The 16,561-nt window shown below is 40.9% G+C and overlaps 1 protein-coding gene across 26 annotated transcripts in view; it reads left to right on the top strand.

Moving 5' to 3' along the window:
- The window catches only part of NRXN3 (neurexin 3), a 1,197,396-nt gene extending 1,192,130 nt beyond the window's left edge, over positions 1–5,266 (top strand). For 20 of the 26 annotated variants that reach the window (XM_083609454.1, XM_083609477.1, XM_083609457.1 and 17 more), the window contains one exon: positions 1,440–5,266. In XM_083609454.1, the coding sequence (XP_083465580.1) occupies positions 1,440–2,368 (929 nt within the window). In that variant the 3' untranslated portion in view covers positions 2,369–5,266. The remainder of the gene's footprint in view (positions 1–1,439) is intronic. The other 6 variants (XM_083609467.1, XM_083609468.1, XM_083609469.1 and 3 more) reach the window with 2 other exon arrangements.
- Positions 5,267–16,561: the final 11,295 nt, after the last annotated feature.

Below are 16,561 nucleotides of genomic sequence, written 5' to 3' on the forward strand. Positions count from 1 at the left end.
GCAGAAGGGTGCTTTCTGCTTGTGTGAGGTTAATTTCTTCCTAGCACAATACAAACACTTCCATTGACTCCCCATTTTCCAGCATTTGACCCCTGTTGAAACCTACTGAATAACTACAGCCCAAGGTCTGTATCCAAACTTAAATGATTAAGCTGAAGGTATGTATGTTGTTAAGGCTCTGAAATTACCTTTTCGCCTTCCACCTCACAAAGGATGGTTAAAAACACCTTCTGCCCAAATATATATCATTTAAATCAATGTGTGTGTTTTTGTTTTTTTTTAAAAAAGATCAACCAATATTCTGCCAGCAATCCTTAGGACAGAGTTAATTTTCTTGAACATATGCTCTTATGTTTTTGTTAATATGCCAACTTTTTAGGAATACCCAATGTTGTGTGTACAGTGGAGTGGGGTGAGTGGACTAGGGGGACCAGGCTAGTCCCCTAAATGTTCCTGGTAAATTAGAGTATTAAAATATTAAAGCTTATGCCCAGTTTAGGGAAGGAAATGTGATGCTCACACTCATGCATGTTATGTCAGGAGGTAGCAACGTTGCATGTGTGATGTCACCCCTCCCCCACAAAAAGCACCTTTGCAAGCTGCATGCCACTGTGTGTGTGAAACAAATGCAGATTATGCAAGTAATAGCACATGCACACAGCACAGATCAGCAGTAGCAGACTGTTCTTCCTAATTCAGTAGAACCCAGACCCATCAAACTTTCCCAGAAGTTAGGTACCATCTACCAAATGCAGCTCCTGTTCCGTTAAATAAGGTTTCGGTGCAAAACAAAATATAAGAATTCTCTGCTCACGGGCTCTCCAAGAAACATTTTAAACCAGTCAAACGCTCACTTTACATTGATTGAAATTCCTACTTCCAGCGGCAAATGGCAAATTATGGAATTAGAGTTGCGCATCATCCAAGCTCCTCCTGCTGTGCACCATTTGAGGAAACTTAAGTACATATGTATAGTGGGGGGGGGAGGGGGAACAATGAGAAAGGAAAGTGCAACACCTGAAGAAGAAAGTGCCATCTCCCCATGCAACAAGCCACCATTTAACTAGACAGTTTCCCAAAGAGCTTCAAGTATTTAACGCAATAAAAGAAGCATGCCATTGTTGAGTTCTGCAAGTTACTTTGAGAGTATCTTCGAAAGCCAAATCGCGGACGCCCTGCTTTGGCCAAGCTTAAAAGAGGATGGATTTGGCCTCTCCTGCATCTAAGTGAGGTGGGTGAAAAGGCTGAAGGGTTCCCTTGAAAGGTTGTGCCCATTGGGAGAAATAAGTATGGAAAACCTGCTAGCTCAACATTTTTAAGGCCCCCACCCGCACTACACACATCCACACACACCTTTTGAGTTGGGTGGGCTGAACATCCCGTGTAGCACTGTATTCAAGATGTACTAACTTTTTTCTTTTTTTTTCTTTTCTGTCCAGGAGGTGAATTAGTTATCCCTCTTCTTGTAGAAGACCCTTTAGATATCCCTCCTATTGCTACTCGTGCACCTTTCATTACACTCCCTACTACCTTCCGCCCCCTCCTCACCATTATTGAGACCACCAAAGATTCCCTGTCCATGACCTCTGAGGCGGGGTTACCTTGCTTGTCGGACCAAGGCAGCGATGGTTGTGATGATGATGGCTTGGTGATATCTGGGTATGGCTCAGGGGAAACCTTTGACTCTAACCTACCCCCTACTGATGATGAAGATTTTTACACCACCTTCTCCTTGGTAACAGATAAGAGCCTTTCCACTTCCATCTTCGAAGGTGGCTACAAAGCACACGCACCCAAATGGGAAGCCAAGGACTTTAGACCTAACAAAGTCTCCGAAACTGGTAGGACTACTACTACCACAGCTTTGTCCCCTGAGCTGATCCGCTCCACAGCTTCGTCCTCGACTGGGATGGTGCCCAAATTGCCAGCCGGCAACATGAATAACCGTGACCTCAAACCCCAGCCTGACATAGTCTTGCTTCCGTTGCCCACTGCCTATGAGCTAGACAGCACAAAGCTGAAGAGCCCGCTAATAACTTCCCCCATGTTCCGTAATGTGCCCACAGCAAACCCCACGGAGCCAGGCATCAGACGGGTTCCGGGGGCCTCAGAGGTGGTCCGAGAGTCGAGCAGCACGACGGGGATGGTCGTCGGCATTGTGGCTGCCGCCGCCCTCTGCATCCTGATCCTCCTGTATGCCATGTACAAGTACAGGAACAGGGACGAAGGGTCCTATCAGGTGGACGAGACGCGGAACTACATCAGCAACTCGGCCCAGAGCAACGGCACGCTCATGAAGGAGAAGCAGCAGAGCGCAAAGAGCAGCCACAAGAAACAGAAAAACAAGGACAAAGAATATTACGTGTAAAAAAAAATAAAAATAAATGAAAATGAAATGAAAAAAATTATAAAAAATACTTATTTATATATATAAATATATAAATACTTAATGAGATAGAACTGAATCTTTAAAAAAAAAACTGTTACAGCTAACGAGATTGGGAGCTGCAGTTTGTGGTTTTTTTAAATTTTTAAAAAAACCAAATCTTGAGAATAAACATTTCGGCTGTTGACGTGCTAAGTTTTCAGTCACCGCTCGGGAGTCCCCAAACTCTGTACCCTACTGTATTATAAAGCACACTTAGCGTTCCGAAGAAGGCATATGCAGCATTTACCATGTTGGCGGACTTGGACAGCCTTCAGGCCTCCTCCTCAGCTGAACTTTTCTGCAAAAGGCAGAAGACTTCATGGCTTACTTGTTTCGTATCTCCAAGTGAGTCTTTAATGATGTTCATGATCTTTGACTGTACGCTAATTTTTTTGTTGTTTTTGTTTAGTTTCAATTATTTTGAAAAAAAAATGACAAACAAAAAAAGAAAAAGAAAAAAAATGACAAATGTTATAAACACACACACACACACGACAACAACAGCAACCACCGATCTGGCCCTGACCAGCTTATCTCTTTTTTTTTTCCAAGTTGTGAAGGGGGAGGGGAGAAAAAAATTAATAAATGGTGTGGGGTTTTCATTATGTTTTTTGTCTGAGTTCTTTTCATTTTCTGTGAGGGTTTTTGGGAGAACGAGCCAGGACATAAGTCAAGAAGAAACCTTGGGGAAATATTTTTTTTTTAAAGAAATAGTAATAAAGAGAGACTGTTGCCATATATGAACTCAAGTTCTACTGATGGTGTTTGCTCTACATATCAGGTTGTGTTGTCTCTTGAATTTGTTGTCTGCAGTAAGTTGTTAACGTAAAAACAAACAAACAAACAAAGGACAGGTGATGGGGTGGCAGTGATGGTGGTGATGCCGAGAATGACAGTTATGGAGAATTACACACCCCTCCACGCCCCCCAGCCATCATCTGGCTCTCGTATTTATGACTGAAGTCATGAGGAGATAACATGGTTTCTTCTTTGACTAGGGGCCCCCATTGGCTGTATTTGACTACTGCTTAGTATACATTAGTATAGCTGAGCTACGGGGGAATAAAAGGGACTGAGAAACCAAACCAAGCAAAACAAAACAAAATACTGAGCCATTCTGAATTGAACAGACCAAGCAAAAATAAAGGAGCCATTTTCTGGGTTCTGGCTCCTTGGCGGATGGTAATGCATGAATGCAAACAATAGTAAATCAGTTGAATTGAATGTTTAGAAAAAGTATACTGAGTTCAACTTGTGACAAAATCTACAAAATGTCGCACGAGCCAAAAACATGTCATGAACGAGTACTAAAATAGGGGTGGGTGCTTTTTTAAAAATAAAGAAAATAAAGAAAACCATGAAGGTGTGTTTCATATGTAACAATTTAATTTTGTAGATTTGACATTTCTGATTCGCTGTCCTTCCATTTCCCCGATTCTCCCTTTCCTTTATCTTTTATACGAAAGAAGATAAATTTAAGAAGTCTCTATGACACACAGAAATAAATAAAAAAAACTAAAGGAGCTTATTAATAGTATAATATATATAAATATATATATATATACAGATATATTTATCATGGTATGTTTGATGGGACGACTGGAACAGAAATGCTGTTAAAGTCTTAAGATGAAATGAGAATGTTGTAAAGAAAAAAATGTTTTTACAAAACAACAAAAAGCTAAACTTTAAAAATATGAAGAGTGTGTGCATTTTAACTTTGTCACAGTTATCTGTGTCAAAAAGATTTTAAGAAGAAAAAAAGATTTTGTTTACATATTTTACTACAGTTTTCTTTTTGACTGATGTAATTTCTAGATGGGTACCCTGTTGAACATATGCTCTGAGATTTCATTGGGTTGTTGTTTATATTCAATGTACTTAATTTCAATTGTTGTTTTTTATTATTTTTCCTTCCATTAAGAGAGCAACTTGCTGTACAGGGAAAACAAATAACCAACTGGGGGTTTTTTGGCCATAAATATCATGTGCAAAAAAAAAAAAATATTACAAAAAATTAAGCAAAAAAAGAGAGACAGACAGAAAGAATGAGAGAGACAAGGAGAACACAAAAATTCTATAGAGGACTCTGGCATATTAAAATGTACAATTTTTCTGTGTACAGATGAAATCTAATCAGCTGTTTAGGTTTAGAAATCTACTCTTGCTGGTGTTTATAAGTCGCATGAACCTTTGACTTTGAAGAAGTGTTATCGAATGCCCACACGCACATGGGAACGAAATAAAAAAACAAGGCAGCCTTCTCATATGGTTTGAGAAGGGGCTTACCTGGCTAACAAATCTTTTCAGTGTGTGTGAGGTTTGTTTGTTTTTTTATTTTTAATTATTTTTGTACACTACAACAGAGAAAAAAATATATATAAAGACAGGTTTTAAAAAGGTATAAAAAGCACGAATTTAGGCAACCTAACTGGCCGAACATACATGGAGTTGATTATATCTTGATGTCTGTAAAAGATTGCTGCTGTTCTTGGAGTCTTGGAGTCTTGTGAAATGATTTTCTGCTTTCTTTCTTTATCTTTTTTTTAAAAAAAAAATTAGGAAAAACCAACCTTTCTTTTCCTTTTTTTGTTGGTGTCTGTTTCTATTGGACAGTTTTTTGGGAACATGTGCATTTCTGTATGTGGGCTTCTACCATATCCCTATTGTTTTATGGACAGAACCTTGAATTTTTTTATTTAATCTTATTGTGCCGTTATTGCTTCTTCATCTTTTTCCTCTCCTTCCTGCCGTCCCTTCTTTTTTCGCCTGTTCTTTTCTTTTCATAATTGCCTTTTCGTTCAAGGATATGCTTAGCAATAAAATGTTCTTCCCAAAGCCGTCGTCGTTGCTGTTACTTTCTGTCCAAAGGCAAGGGATATTCCTTTGTCATGGGAAATCTTGCTATAGGAAAATTCCATTTTATTTACCCGGTTAGTTTTCCAAGGAACCCCAAGGCAGCTTGCATGGGATTATTTATTTATCGTTTTAAGCTGCTAAACATAGGAAAATAATCAATGAAACGATAAAAATTCAAGAAGTTAAAACAGATAGAACAGTTCTTTTAAAGAAAGTAATCAGATATTGCCCTTGAGTAAACTCATTCTTCTGGGAAAGCTATAAAAATAAAAAATAAGATATTTTCATTTTTATGCTCACAGCAACCCTTTGGAGCAGGTGAGGCTGAGAGGTTGTGCTATTCCCAGTGGCAGAGCTTCATGCTCCAGCACCGGAGGGCGGAGAGCAGGCGAAGGCAGGGATGGCGTGGGTCCCGGGGGCATGGCACGCCTTCTGTGGGCGTGGTACCCAGTGCAGGCGGGGGGGGGGGGGAAGCCATGATGGCACCCCACCGGGATCACGCTGCTGCGGGCGGTGCACTCCCCCCGCATTGCTCTTCCTCTGTCAGTGGCCATTCCTCATGGATTTTGGACCTATTGCTCCAACATCTAAAAGGCATATGTGAATATGATGACCTACAGGCAGCGTTCAACTCCCAACTCCAATCATCCCTGCACATTGGCTGTGCTGTCTGAGAATAATGAGAGTTCTACCCACCACAACATCGGCAGGCTGCCGCCATTTTGGCTACACCATTTTGGCTGTAACCAATACAGAACACTCTCCCTCATAATCTGCTGCTTATGAAGCAGCTAGCTCATGTTTAGCATTATATAGTTAATGAGTAAATATGAGTTAAGGGGATAAGAGTTAGCTTCCAGAATGCCAATTTAAAAATCGGGGGGGGGGGGTGAATTAGTTGACAGAATAAAAACAAACTGAGGTTTCTATTTACCTGCAGAGAACAAGCTTTGCAGGCATGCAGGCTGTCCCAGGATCGACCCCCAGGACCCCCAGTTAAAAGGTAGTATCTGGTAGCATCATGTAGTGACTGGGGGATAAATGTAGAACCAGTTCTCATTTAAAGCTGAACCTGCCTTCTGAAACAATATGCTATGTGAACCAAGCACAGTCGTCCTTCAAAATTCACACTTCTCCAAATTTTGCAATGCGGTTCTCTAGCCAAGTAATAGGTGTAAAAAAAAAATGCACACTAGGGTGAAGTATGCATAAGAATGCACATATTGGTGAAAACAACACACCAAAATGCATTATATTAGGAAATGCTGCCTTGCAAAAATATGTATCTTAGGTTAAATGCATACAAAACAATGCATAATAGGAGAAATTCGCACCAATTGCTGACAAACGTTCATGAGGACATTTCTCTTTTTTAAAAAATTGTGAACTGTGGAAATGTCAAGAGATGAACTTCAGTCTTGAAAAATGAGAAACTGAGAGAATCCAAAATGAACAGATTTGCCTGGGCTCATAGAAACCTGCTGCCCATCGAAGCAGACATTATTGAGCTAATTGGACAAATATATTTGTTATATGGCAGCTTCTGGTGTTCCTGTAAAATAGCAAGAAACTATGCTTGAGGGTGTATGGGACGCGGGTGCCGCTGTGGGGTCAACCACAGAGCCTAGGACTTGCCGATCAGAAGGTTGGCGGTTCAAATCCCCGTGACGTGGTGAGCTCCTGTTGCTCGGTCCCAGCTCCTGCCAACCTAGCAGTTCGAAAGCACATCAAAGTGCAAGTAGATAAATAGGTACCACTCCAGCGGGAAGGTAAACGGTGTTTCTGTGTGCTGCTCTGGTTCACCAGAAGCGGCTTCGTCATGCTGGCCACATGACCCGGAAGCTGTACACCGGCTCCCTTGGCCAGTAAAGCGAGATGAGCGCCGCAACCCCAGAGTCGGTCACGACTGGACCTAATGGTCAGGGGTCCCTTTACCTTTACCTTTATGCTTGAGGGTATTGTCCTTTGTGCCAGCTTTTTTAAAAAAGTATTAAAATGATTGAATAGGCATTAAAAAAACCCCACAGGCTAAGATCTCTTAGTACCCCAAGCGGCACTGAAGCCACCGCAACATGGTTCCTTCCCACAATCCTCAGCGATAGCTGTATCCAGCGGTCAAGTGGGTAAAATATATTCAATGGCTTTATCCCACGGTGGCACTGCCCTGCTGGAAAACTAGCTGAGTGTTGCTGCAAATTGGCACCCTCGCATGACAACAGCTTTCTCATCATGTTACCAAGCAGGACAGAAATTAGTCTCATGCAGCTAAAGTTGCCATGAGAAAGAGCCTTTAGATGTGAGGTGGGAGTGGGGTTGAATGACTGGAATGTTGCAAGTTTTACGAGAGGAATGGTATTTCACTTGCCTGCCCCCAACCCTACGTTCTGAGCTGTCCTCAATAATATGGCGGACCTACTGAAAGTGGCATGGGCAGAACGAGAACCTTCCCCATTTTGGTTTTTTGATCGCTTGACCCCTTCCCTTTCCCTAGTGTGTTCATTTTTTGCTTGTGTGATGACTCGGCCACCTCAAGCCTGGAAGCTCTGCCTTAAGTAAGTGTGAGGTGAGGCTTGAGAAAATATTTTTCCTGTCTTGGGGTAGGTCTGTTCTTGATTTATTTGTGACCTACAGCCAATCTTAGATCATTGCTTTGTCCACTCTCCAAGAAGTTGGTGCTCACCTTCCTTACCTTCTGAGGCTTGAGAAATGCTGCTATTTACGCAAATCGAAGGGAAATGTGCTGTTTTCAACTTCTTCTAAGGTATGTTTTCATTTCTGAAGTTTTTGTTAAAAAAGAACAAATTGGACGATAAACATATGCTTAAATAAAGGAGTCTGAACATGTAAAGAGCACCCAGCTACCCCCATTCCCTTCAGGAGTGCCAGGGAAAGAAGTTTTCTCTCAGAAGTTCTGTATATTTCCCAGCAAAAGAGGGGAGAGAGAATCTAGAGCCCACTCCTACAGCCACAGGTCCTCGTGAAAGACATCCTCCATTATTCTAGAAAAAGGAGGGAGGCAAAGTAATGGCTTGTGTCTTTAAAAAAAATTGTTGGAAAAAATACATTTTAAAGAAATAAAGCAGCTAGTAAATAATTCACAGCACAGTCCTTGGCACGCGCTGTGTCCACTGGGGATTGCTCCAAGGTAGATAGGCATAGATTTACAGTGTAGCTGCAATCCTACCCATGTTTATTCAGGTGTGAGTCACACAGTGTTCAAGTGAATTTACTCCCAGGCATGAGTGTCCAAGTGGGACCAATTGCCACCCCCACATGAGCCATACTACACAAATTCCCAGCTTTCTTTTAAAAAGATGTATCAAGGCAATTTAAACCCAAGATCTGCTAGAGAGTTTGGATTCAGTGGGTCTTAGACTTGTGTCAGGGCTAGGCCAGCATAATTCTTTCACCCTGGCTGAGCCAGTGATTTGCATATGACCTCCAAAGCAGACACTATGGGGAAGGGACAGGGCAGGGCAAGGAGGGATGCCCTATTCATCTCAGTCATCTGACCTAGGGCCAAATCCTTGAAAATTGGTCCCACACTTAGCCAGCATTAGCCCATCCAAGAGGCTCCTGAACAGAATTTGGGTTGGAGTGACATATGCCAACATCAGTTATGCCACCTTCCTATAGTTCTGATTGCCCTGTACGTTCCTAGTATTTGTATAATCTGAGAAAGCAATATCATTATTTTGAGAGAAACTAGTCTGCTCCTCTCTTTCAGTGCTTTACTTTGCCCCCACACTCAGAAAGATTCCTGCAAACACCCATATCCCCAGTAAGTGAGTACAGGATTGCAGTATAACAGATTAATCACATGAGAGAACCATATTATTTTGTAGAAGACAAAAGTGGAGTTGTTCTTTTTCTAAATCCTGTTTACCGTTGTATTTATTTATTTATTTTTTAAAATTTAAAGTCTTTATTATACATCAATTTACATAAAACTTAAACAATACACTTCAATATATACAATACATACATTACCTACATACATACATACCCAACATAGACACACCATAAATATTAGACTAAAAAGTCTAAAAAGTGGAGTTTTGTGACATCTTAAAAGACTAATATATTGACTATGGCGTAACAACTTTGTGAATTAGAGGCAACTTTATCAGATGCCTCACATGCTATTTTCGCAGTTAACATATTAGAAATAGAGACAGATATTAGGGCTAAGACAAAATGTATCAGAACAGATATTTCACCTTGTTTGTCAATAAAGCATTTCTGAAACGGCCATCAGGTTTAGGGGGAGGGTACAATGGTGAAAATTGGGGTGCAGCGAAACAGTGTGATTATGTAGCATTGCTCTGATAAAGGTTTGGCATTTTTTTTTTAGAAAGGCAGCACCTAAGCAGTGCCATTTTTTCACCCAAAGGTGAAACTGCTGTGGATCAATTTTGCCCCCCAACCGCAATTTCCCTTACCATATCCCCTCCCCCAAAATAACCCCCATTTTGCTCCCTGCTAATGGCATGAGGGAAATGGTAAATGCATTTTGGCTCAAGCTCAGAAAGCCATTATCTTTGAAATGAAACTACAACCCACTATTTTCCGGAAAACACAACCCTAGCAAGCTGTTGACATGGCTTACCATCCACACTGACCTTGTGCTCCATGCTTACCTGGGTTTTCTGCAAAATTGTTTTCAGCAGTAAAGAGCATGTTTTTGCAGGAAAAGCACCAGAACAAAAAAAAAAAAAAACTAAAAAATGCTCAGACATGGACCTGGAAAGCTCAGACCTGTGCCTAGAGCACAGGTGAGTGTGAATGAGTTCACAGTTGCTCTGCCCACTATCGTCCCCTATACAAACAGTCTACAAGCTACCAGGAATGTTATCTCTGCTGTTGCCACAGCACTTCTGGCCATCCATCTTCGCTATTTTATCCTTACCCACCATGATTTCAAATTTGGGAATTGGCCTATATCTTAGCTGGCACTGCTATGGCGCTGCCAGGCAGCTCTGTAGTTTGCCAGAGCAATGCTTCTCGAGCTCCTCACCACAGGAAGGAGCCTTCTGAGAAATTCCACCAGGATTTCAACAACATCCATTCCACCTTCAGCCTGAGTCTAGCTGGCATCCACATGACAGATTTGCCTTCTGGGCACTATGAGATGGATATATAAACACTGCCTTATGGGAAATCTCATGCCTGCTGCAAACACCTTCAAACGTCCAACTACCACCCACAACACACCACACAACCCACAGTCAAGCTCTATAATATAACCACATTTGTTCCAGTGCATTTGGTCAAAGAATCACACCTGAAAAATTTGCAGCAGGTATACTTAACGCTGCAATGCCAACCCAATTGATGAAAGCGAGAGTATTATCGGAAGTTGTCTTCTGCATAAAAGTGACAGAACATACGTAAAATGGCTTCTACAAAGAAAATTGTTGCAACACATTATCAGTGACCTACAGCTCATCCTAGACCAACACTCGGATCGACCATCTAACATACACACAAACTCAAGGACTAACAGTGCAGTCCTATAAATGTCTGCTCGGAAGACATTTAGTTCAGAGTTCAGTTGGGATTAATCCCGGGTAAATTGGTATAGGATTGCAGACTAAGGTTGCAGTCCAAACCTCTGACTGGCTGGCAGTGGCAGGGCTTGACAGAGTGGCATAGCCACCATTAACTACAATGCCACTCATACTGGCCAGGACTGAAGGTGGGAGGAGGAAGCATCAACTCCCAGGCCTGTTACTGCCACATAATGCCAGCAGGGCTGGATCAGGATCCAGTCGACCCTGTTCTGGCCCAATTCTGCCACTCTGCTCTTAAAACACCCCATTGGGGGGGATTTCAGCTAGCTGTCATTAGCAGGAATACTGCCAGTGGTAGTTTCCACCCACCCACTGTTTTGGCGGGTGCATAGGGTGCTCCTAACTGGCAGGGCTCGCCCATTGAAGGTGGAGCTTCCCTGTCAGTGAAACCCAGCAGAGCTAGGCATAGCTGGGCAGAGAGTTACCTTCTCCCTATCCAGAACCACTTCAGCATGGCAGATTGTTTGGCTTGAATTGTTCCGTAAATCCTGAAGCAAATCCAGAGGCCACCTCTGTCCCCCACAGCTTCTCATGTACCCCTGACTTCAGCCATATTGACACCTGCTATATGCTGGCAATGATTGTTGGCTCTCTCAATAGAACCGTAGTTTCTGTGTATGGGAATAGATGGATACAAGTCCGGTCTCAGATTTTCCAATAATCAGATATCGATGGCAGAACAATCCAGTCTTTAGGGCCCAATCTGCATATTCAGTAGAAGGTGGTAGCAAGACTCTTCATGTGGACAGTATTATTTCAGATGGCAAGTAGGAAACAAGTCTCTTCAATGAAAAAATGCTCATCAAGGTTAGACGTCCTGGCCTGCTCTTTCCATATTCTGCTAATTTTCGGTTTCCAGAGGGCTTTAAAAAATGTAGGGGGCCAATGAAAAAATCTGAGCTCCACCTGAAATCTAAATTGACATAGTCCATTTTGCCCACCTCAGAATTATACCGACCCATTCTGCTGCAGGTGTAGAACAAATCTAAGTCCTCATACTCTGAAATAAAGACTTCAAAATGGAAGCTCTGGGATGCAATTGCTGAACTAGAGTTCGTAAGCCAGTTCTGTTTAATTCAGTCAATTGGGACTCTGAATTTACATTCTAATAGTTTGTTTTTTTAAAAAAGACATATGTTAGATATACACTATTATCACAGTGCTTGCAAGAGCTGCGAACCAGTTAAAGTCCATTTTAATGAAAACCATTCATAATAATAATAATAATAATAATAATAATAATAATAGTAATAATAATATACCCATACTGCTGATGCCATATGCCAGACCAATATTACCAGTTGGAGAAGAGTCAGAGAAACAGATAGGTCTTCAGAAATGCTGACAACCCAATAAGGTCAGTGCATGCCTGATTCCTGAGGGGAAGCTGTTCCACATACTGCAATTTTAGTCAAATGATCAATTATATTTGCATAAAGGTGAAAACAATCTTTCTAAACCAGGAAGCATACCTTGCTTTTAGAATGTGTGTATATGTGTCATCTTAGAAGAGGCATCTCCTCTGTGTGTAAGAGAACGCCTCTCTCAATATGCCACTTTATTGTAAGTACTTGTATTAATAATAATGTTTTATAAGTACTTGTATTGATTATGACCATTCATCATTTCTTTTTAAAATCTCTGGATAACTGGGATCACTTTTTTCTCAATTAAAAGTTTTCAATCAAGTACCAACCAACCAATGACTTGTTAAATGCCTGGTGCTTGTTGTTGTAAATCTGCTTTTATCTTGTATGTATTTGGAACCTACATGAAAATGTCAGAGACCTGCTGCTACCCGTTGTAGTGCATGGCCTTTGGAGCCGACTGTTAAAAAAAATAAAAACCCCTCTTTGTGTGTGTGCATTTTATTTGAGTAGAACACATTTGCTGGAATGGGATCTCATGCATGAAAACTTGAGTCCCGATGAATCTGTTGAGGTACCACAATTTTCTTTGTTATAAATAAGTCATCAGGCTGGAATTAGGGCAAGCTGTGGGATCCTGTATTTAATAATGCATTGAGAGAATCCATACCTGGGAAGTCTCCAGAAGTGGAAAGCCTATTGTTCTAATGCAAGGGCATTGCTTTATTGTAGTTCATCGGTCTGAAGACGCAAGCTACTTCATTCAGTATCAATGCTACTGATGTACAACGTGGAGTGCAAAGTACTGAAGCATGTTTTGCCTCTTAAATGAGAGATATATTTGGTAACTATGGCCAATTGGTTATACAGTAGCGCATTTGATCAACACAGGTGTCAAGTGTTTGTTGGCAGCATTGTTCCACAAAACAAAATCCTGGAAGGCATAAGAGGCAACCAACTACAAAAGAAATATTTGCTTTATGAAGACACCCCCAGCAGTAATCACATAGTCTCTTCAAAAACTTGGACAAAGCAGAAATGCAGACTGGAGAAGAAAGTGATATGGTTTTCAGATCTCCCAGTAATTATGATGATTTACTGCTGGGGACTTCAAACTTCAGATGAAGACCTGGAAATACAGCTCAGTTGTGGCTAGTATGTGTGGTAAAGAACATGCTCACTTATAACTTTCTCCCTCCCATCATAAGCATCTATAAATGGTCATAAAATAGGGGAAAGGAAGGGTAGCCATTGCCTCTCTTTAGTGCATTTACCACAGACAATATGATGAGGTAAAAATAATCAGGAGGTACTTTAATCTCACCTTTCGATTATAATTAGTTTTCCACCCAAGCTAATTGCTTCCTGCTTAAATATGGAGTAATTTGCCTTCTCCAGGGTGACCATGAAACATTATATTGGTGAGGATGCAGCACTGAATGTAAGAAAAATGGTTAAGTGGTTTATTATTATTATTATTATTATTATTATTATTATTATTAGTCACTTGTTGCACAAAGGTCTCCAAGCATTTTACAGCATATTCAGAAACATAAGCATACATAAGTGTGACATTATAACATTAACACAGTCACAAAAAAACACTTGCAATTCATAAAAAGTACACACAGAGAGACACAAATACACACAACAACTCTCCACCCATAAAAGAAGCAGGAAGATTTGACAGCACACTAACAGCAAAACATTATCACAGATCATCAAAAATCTGGGGGAAAGGTAAGTTTTTTCCCTGGTGTGGAACAGATGCCAGCAAAGGTGTCAGGTGGACCTCACTGGGAGAGACAAACATTTCACAGAATTGAAAAGATCCTTTCCCTTGCCATTACCCTAGGAGATTCCTTCCAAGAAGGGGGTGAAGAGCCTCATATGAAGATCTATGGGAGGAATTCAATGTAGCACTATAGCAATAATTCTGTCAGAACAAGATTTCAGCTTGCCAGATGGAACCATCCCACCTGTCCTCCCCTTATGTGTTGCTGTGGGGGATCTCCCATTGCCACTGAGCCAATTTGGGGTCACACAGAAGGAAGGAAGCCCCATTGCACTAGTGGAAGTCCTTGCACAGACTTGTTAGCTGAATCCTGCTCTGTGGGTCTAGGTAAGTTCATATTGGGAGAAGCATTCCAGAAGATATTGGGGTCCTGGTATGCTTGGGTAGCACCACTTGTCCCTCTGACTTTCCTCCTTTTATTTCACTCTTGTGCTGTGAGCATCCTGGGATGTGCATCACCCCTTGCCCCCTCCCCTCCACTTTCCCCCTTTTGCCGCTTCGTCCCAGAAAAACTCGGTCTTTGGTCTTTGGCCTGTGATCTCGAGGCTTGTCCAAGTGCTTACCTGACAAAGGACCCTTTCACTTTATTGCCAAGAGCAGGGTCATGCTAGCCCCGCTCTGTGACCTATCTGTAGAAAAGAAGCCTGTGAGTTAGCAGGATTCCACACAATCAGGAGTCCCAATCACATGGAAGCATCCATGCAAACAGCTACATGGGCTGTTTGCAGAGTTTACTTGCTCATCCTTTGTCTCCCAATCCAATAATATCTTATACATTTTAGACAACACTTTAACATTACATTCCAACAGATCTCTCTCCAATTGTGATATTTGTTCCCCAAAACCTTGTTTCCTATCTTTCTTAAATACTTCGTTCAAATGATGATATTGTATCCATGTTATTAACTTTCCTGATAAATTCTTAAATTCTTTTAATTTAAACTCTTCTCCCTCCTATTTTAATAAATTTCTATAAGTTGTCCAACCTTCCATCATTTTCTTTTTCTTTACCATTATGGCTTCCAGCGGTGAGAGCCAAAGTGGTGTTTTTGTCTCCAATAATTTTTTATATATATCCCATACTCTGTACAATTTTTTCCTAATTATATGATTTTGTGTACTTTCACCTTTTCATACCACAAATAGGTGTGCCAACCAAACATATTATCATGACCTTCTAAATCTAAGATATGTGGATTCTCCAATGTCATCCATTCCTTCAACCAACAAAGATAAGATGCTACATAGTATAATCTCATATCTGGCAGGGAGAAACCTCCGCTCTCTTTTGCATCTATCAATATTTTATATTTTATTCTCAGTTTTTTGCCTTGCCAGATATATTTAGAAATATATTTTTGCCACACACTGAAACACTTTACATAACAGTGAAAGTTTCATTCTGTCCCAAAGTTGCAAAATTATTTTAATATCTTCCCAGCTTTTTAAATAATAATCTTTATACAGATTTATATTATTTAACCATACACCTAGATACTTAAGCTTTCTTTCAATCTTTAGACCTGACACATCTTGTAATTTATTTTTACTCTCAATATTCATATTTTTTTACCATGAGTTTGATTTTGTCTTTATTAATCTTAAGACCTGCTACATCTCCCCCCCCCCCAAAAAAAAATCTCTTATAATGCTTTTGGGATTGACTCTATTGGTTCTTCTGCAGATATCACCACATCATCTGCAAATGCTTTTATTTATATTGTCTCTATCCCACTCTTATACCTTTAATTTCTTGATTACATCTTATTCTTTGCGCCAGTACTTCTAAAACTAATATAAACAACAAGGGTAACAATGGGCAGCCTTGTCTCGTTCCTTTAGTTATTCTGCAATTCACAGTCAGGACATTATTTACTACCATTTCACCAGAGCCTTCGCTGGCAATCATAAACCATAAATTAAAAACTTCTCATTAGTGAAGTGAGGGGCTGGCAGACCCAACAGACAAAGCTCTCAAGAGTGGCCTCTGGGGTAGGGGAGAGTGGGCGTTTTAAACCCTCTATTTATTAATTTTTTAAGAGAGGAGGAAAATTGACACATGCAGAGTAAACATAGTGCGGGTTTATGCTAAGAACATTTCTGCTTCAGAGCAGTTATCTCTCATTGCCAGAATAGCCCTAAGGATTAAGATGGTTTATAGGGATCAAATGCCTTGGAGATTTATTATAGCGCTGACTGTTTACCCATTCGCATTAAAATACTGAGCCAGACTTATTTCTCTGTGTGTGCATCCCACTCTCTCTTTACACTCAGCCATTCTTTCTGCATATGCACTATCTCTCACATGCATGCATTCTCTCTCCTTCTCCTCAGAACGTTTTCTCCCTCAGCCTTCCTCGTCTGGGGACTGAATTCTTAATGGTCACTCTTACAGTGGGGGTGGAGATCAGTATCCGCAGGTTCTTCGATGCCATAGGTAGAACAGGTAGAGTCAGCAATCTGAGGCATGTCTCTCTATGCCTGGGTCCAAACAGCAAATGCACACAGGCACAAATCCTTGTCCCACACCTGGAATGAA

The sequence above is a fragment of the Podarcis filfolensis genome (assembly GCF_964270895.1).
Source record: "Podarcis filfolensis genome assembly, chromosome: 1".
Classification (NCBI taxonomy): domain Eukaryota; kingdom Metazoa; phylum Chordata; class Lepidosauria; order Squamata; family Lacertidae; genus Podarcis; species Podarcis filfolensis.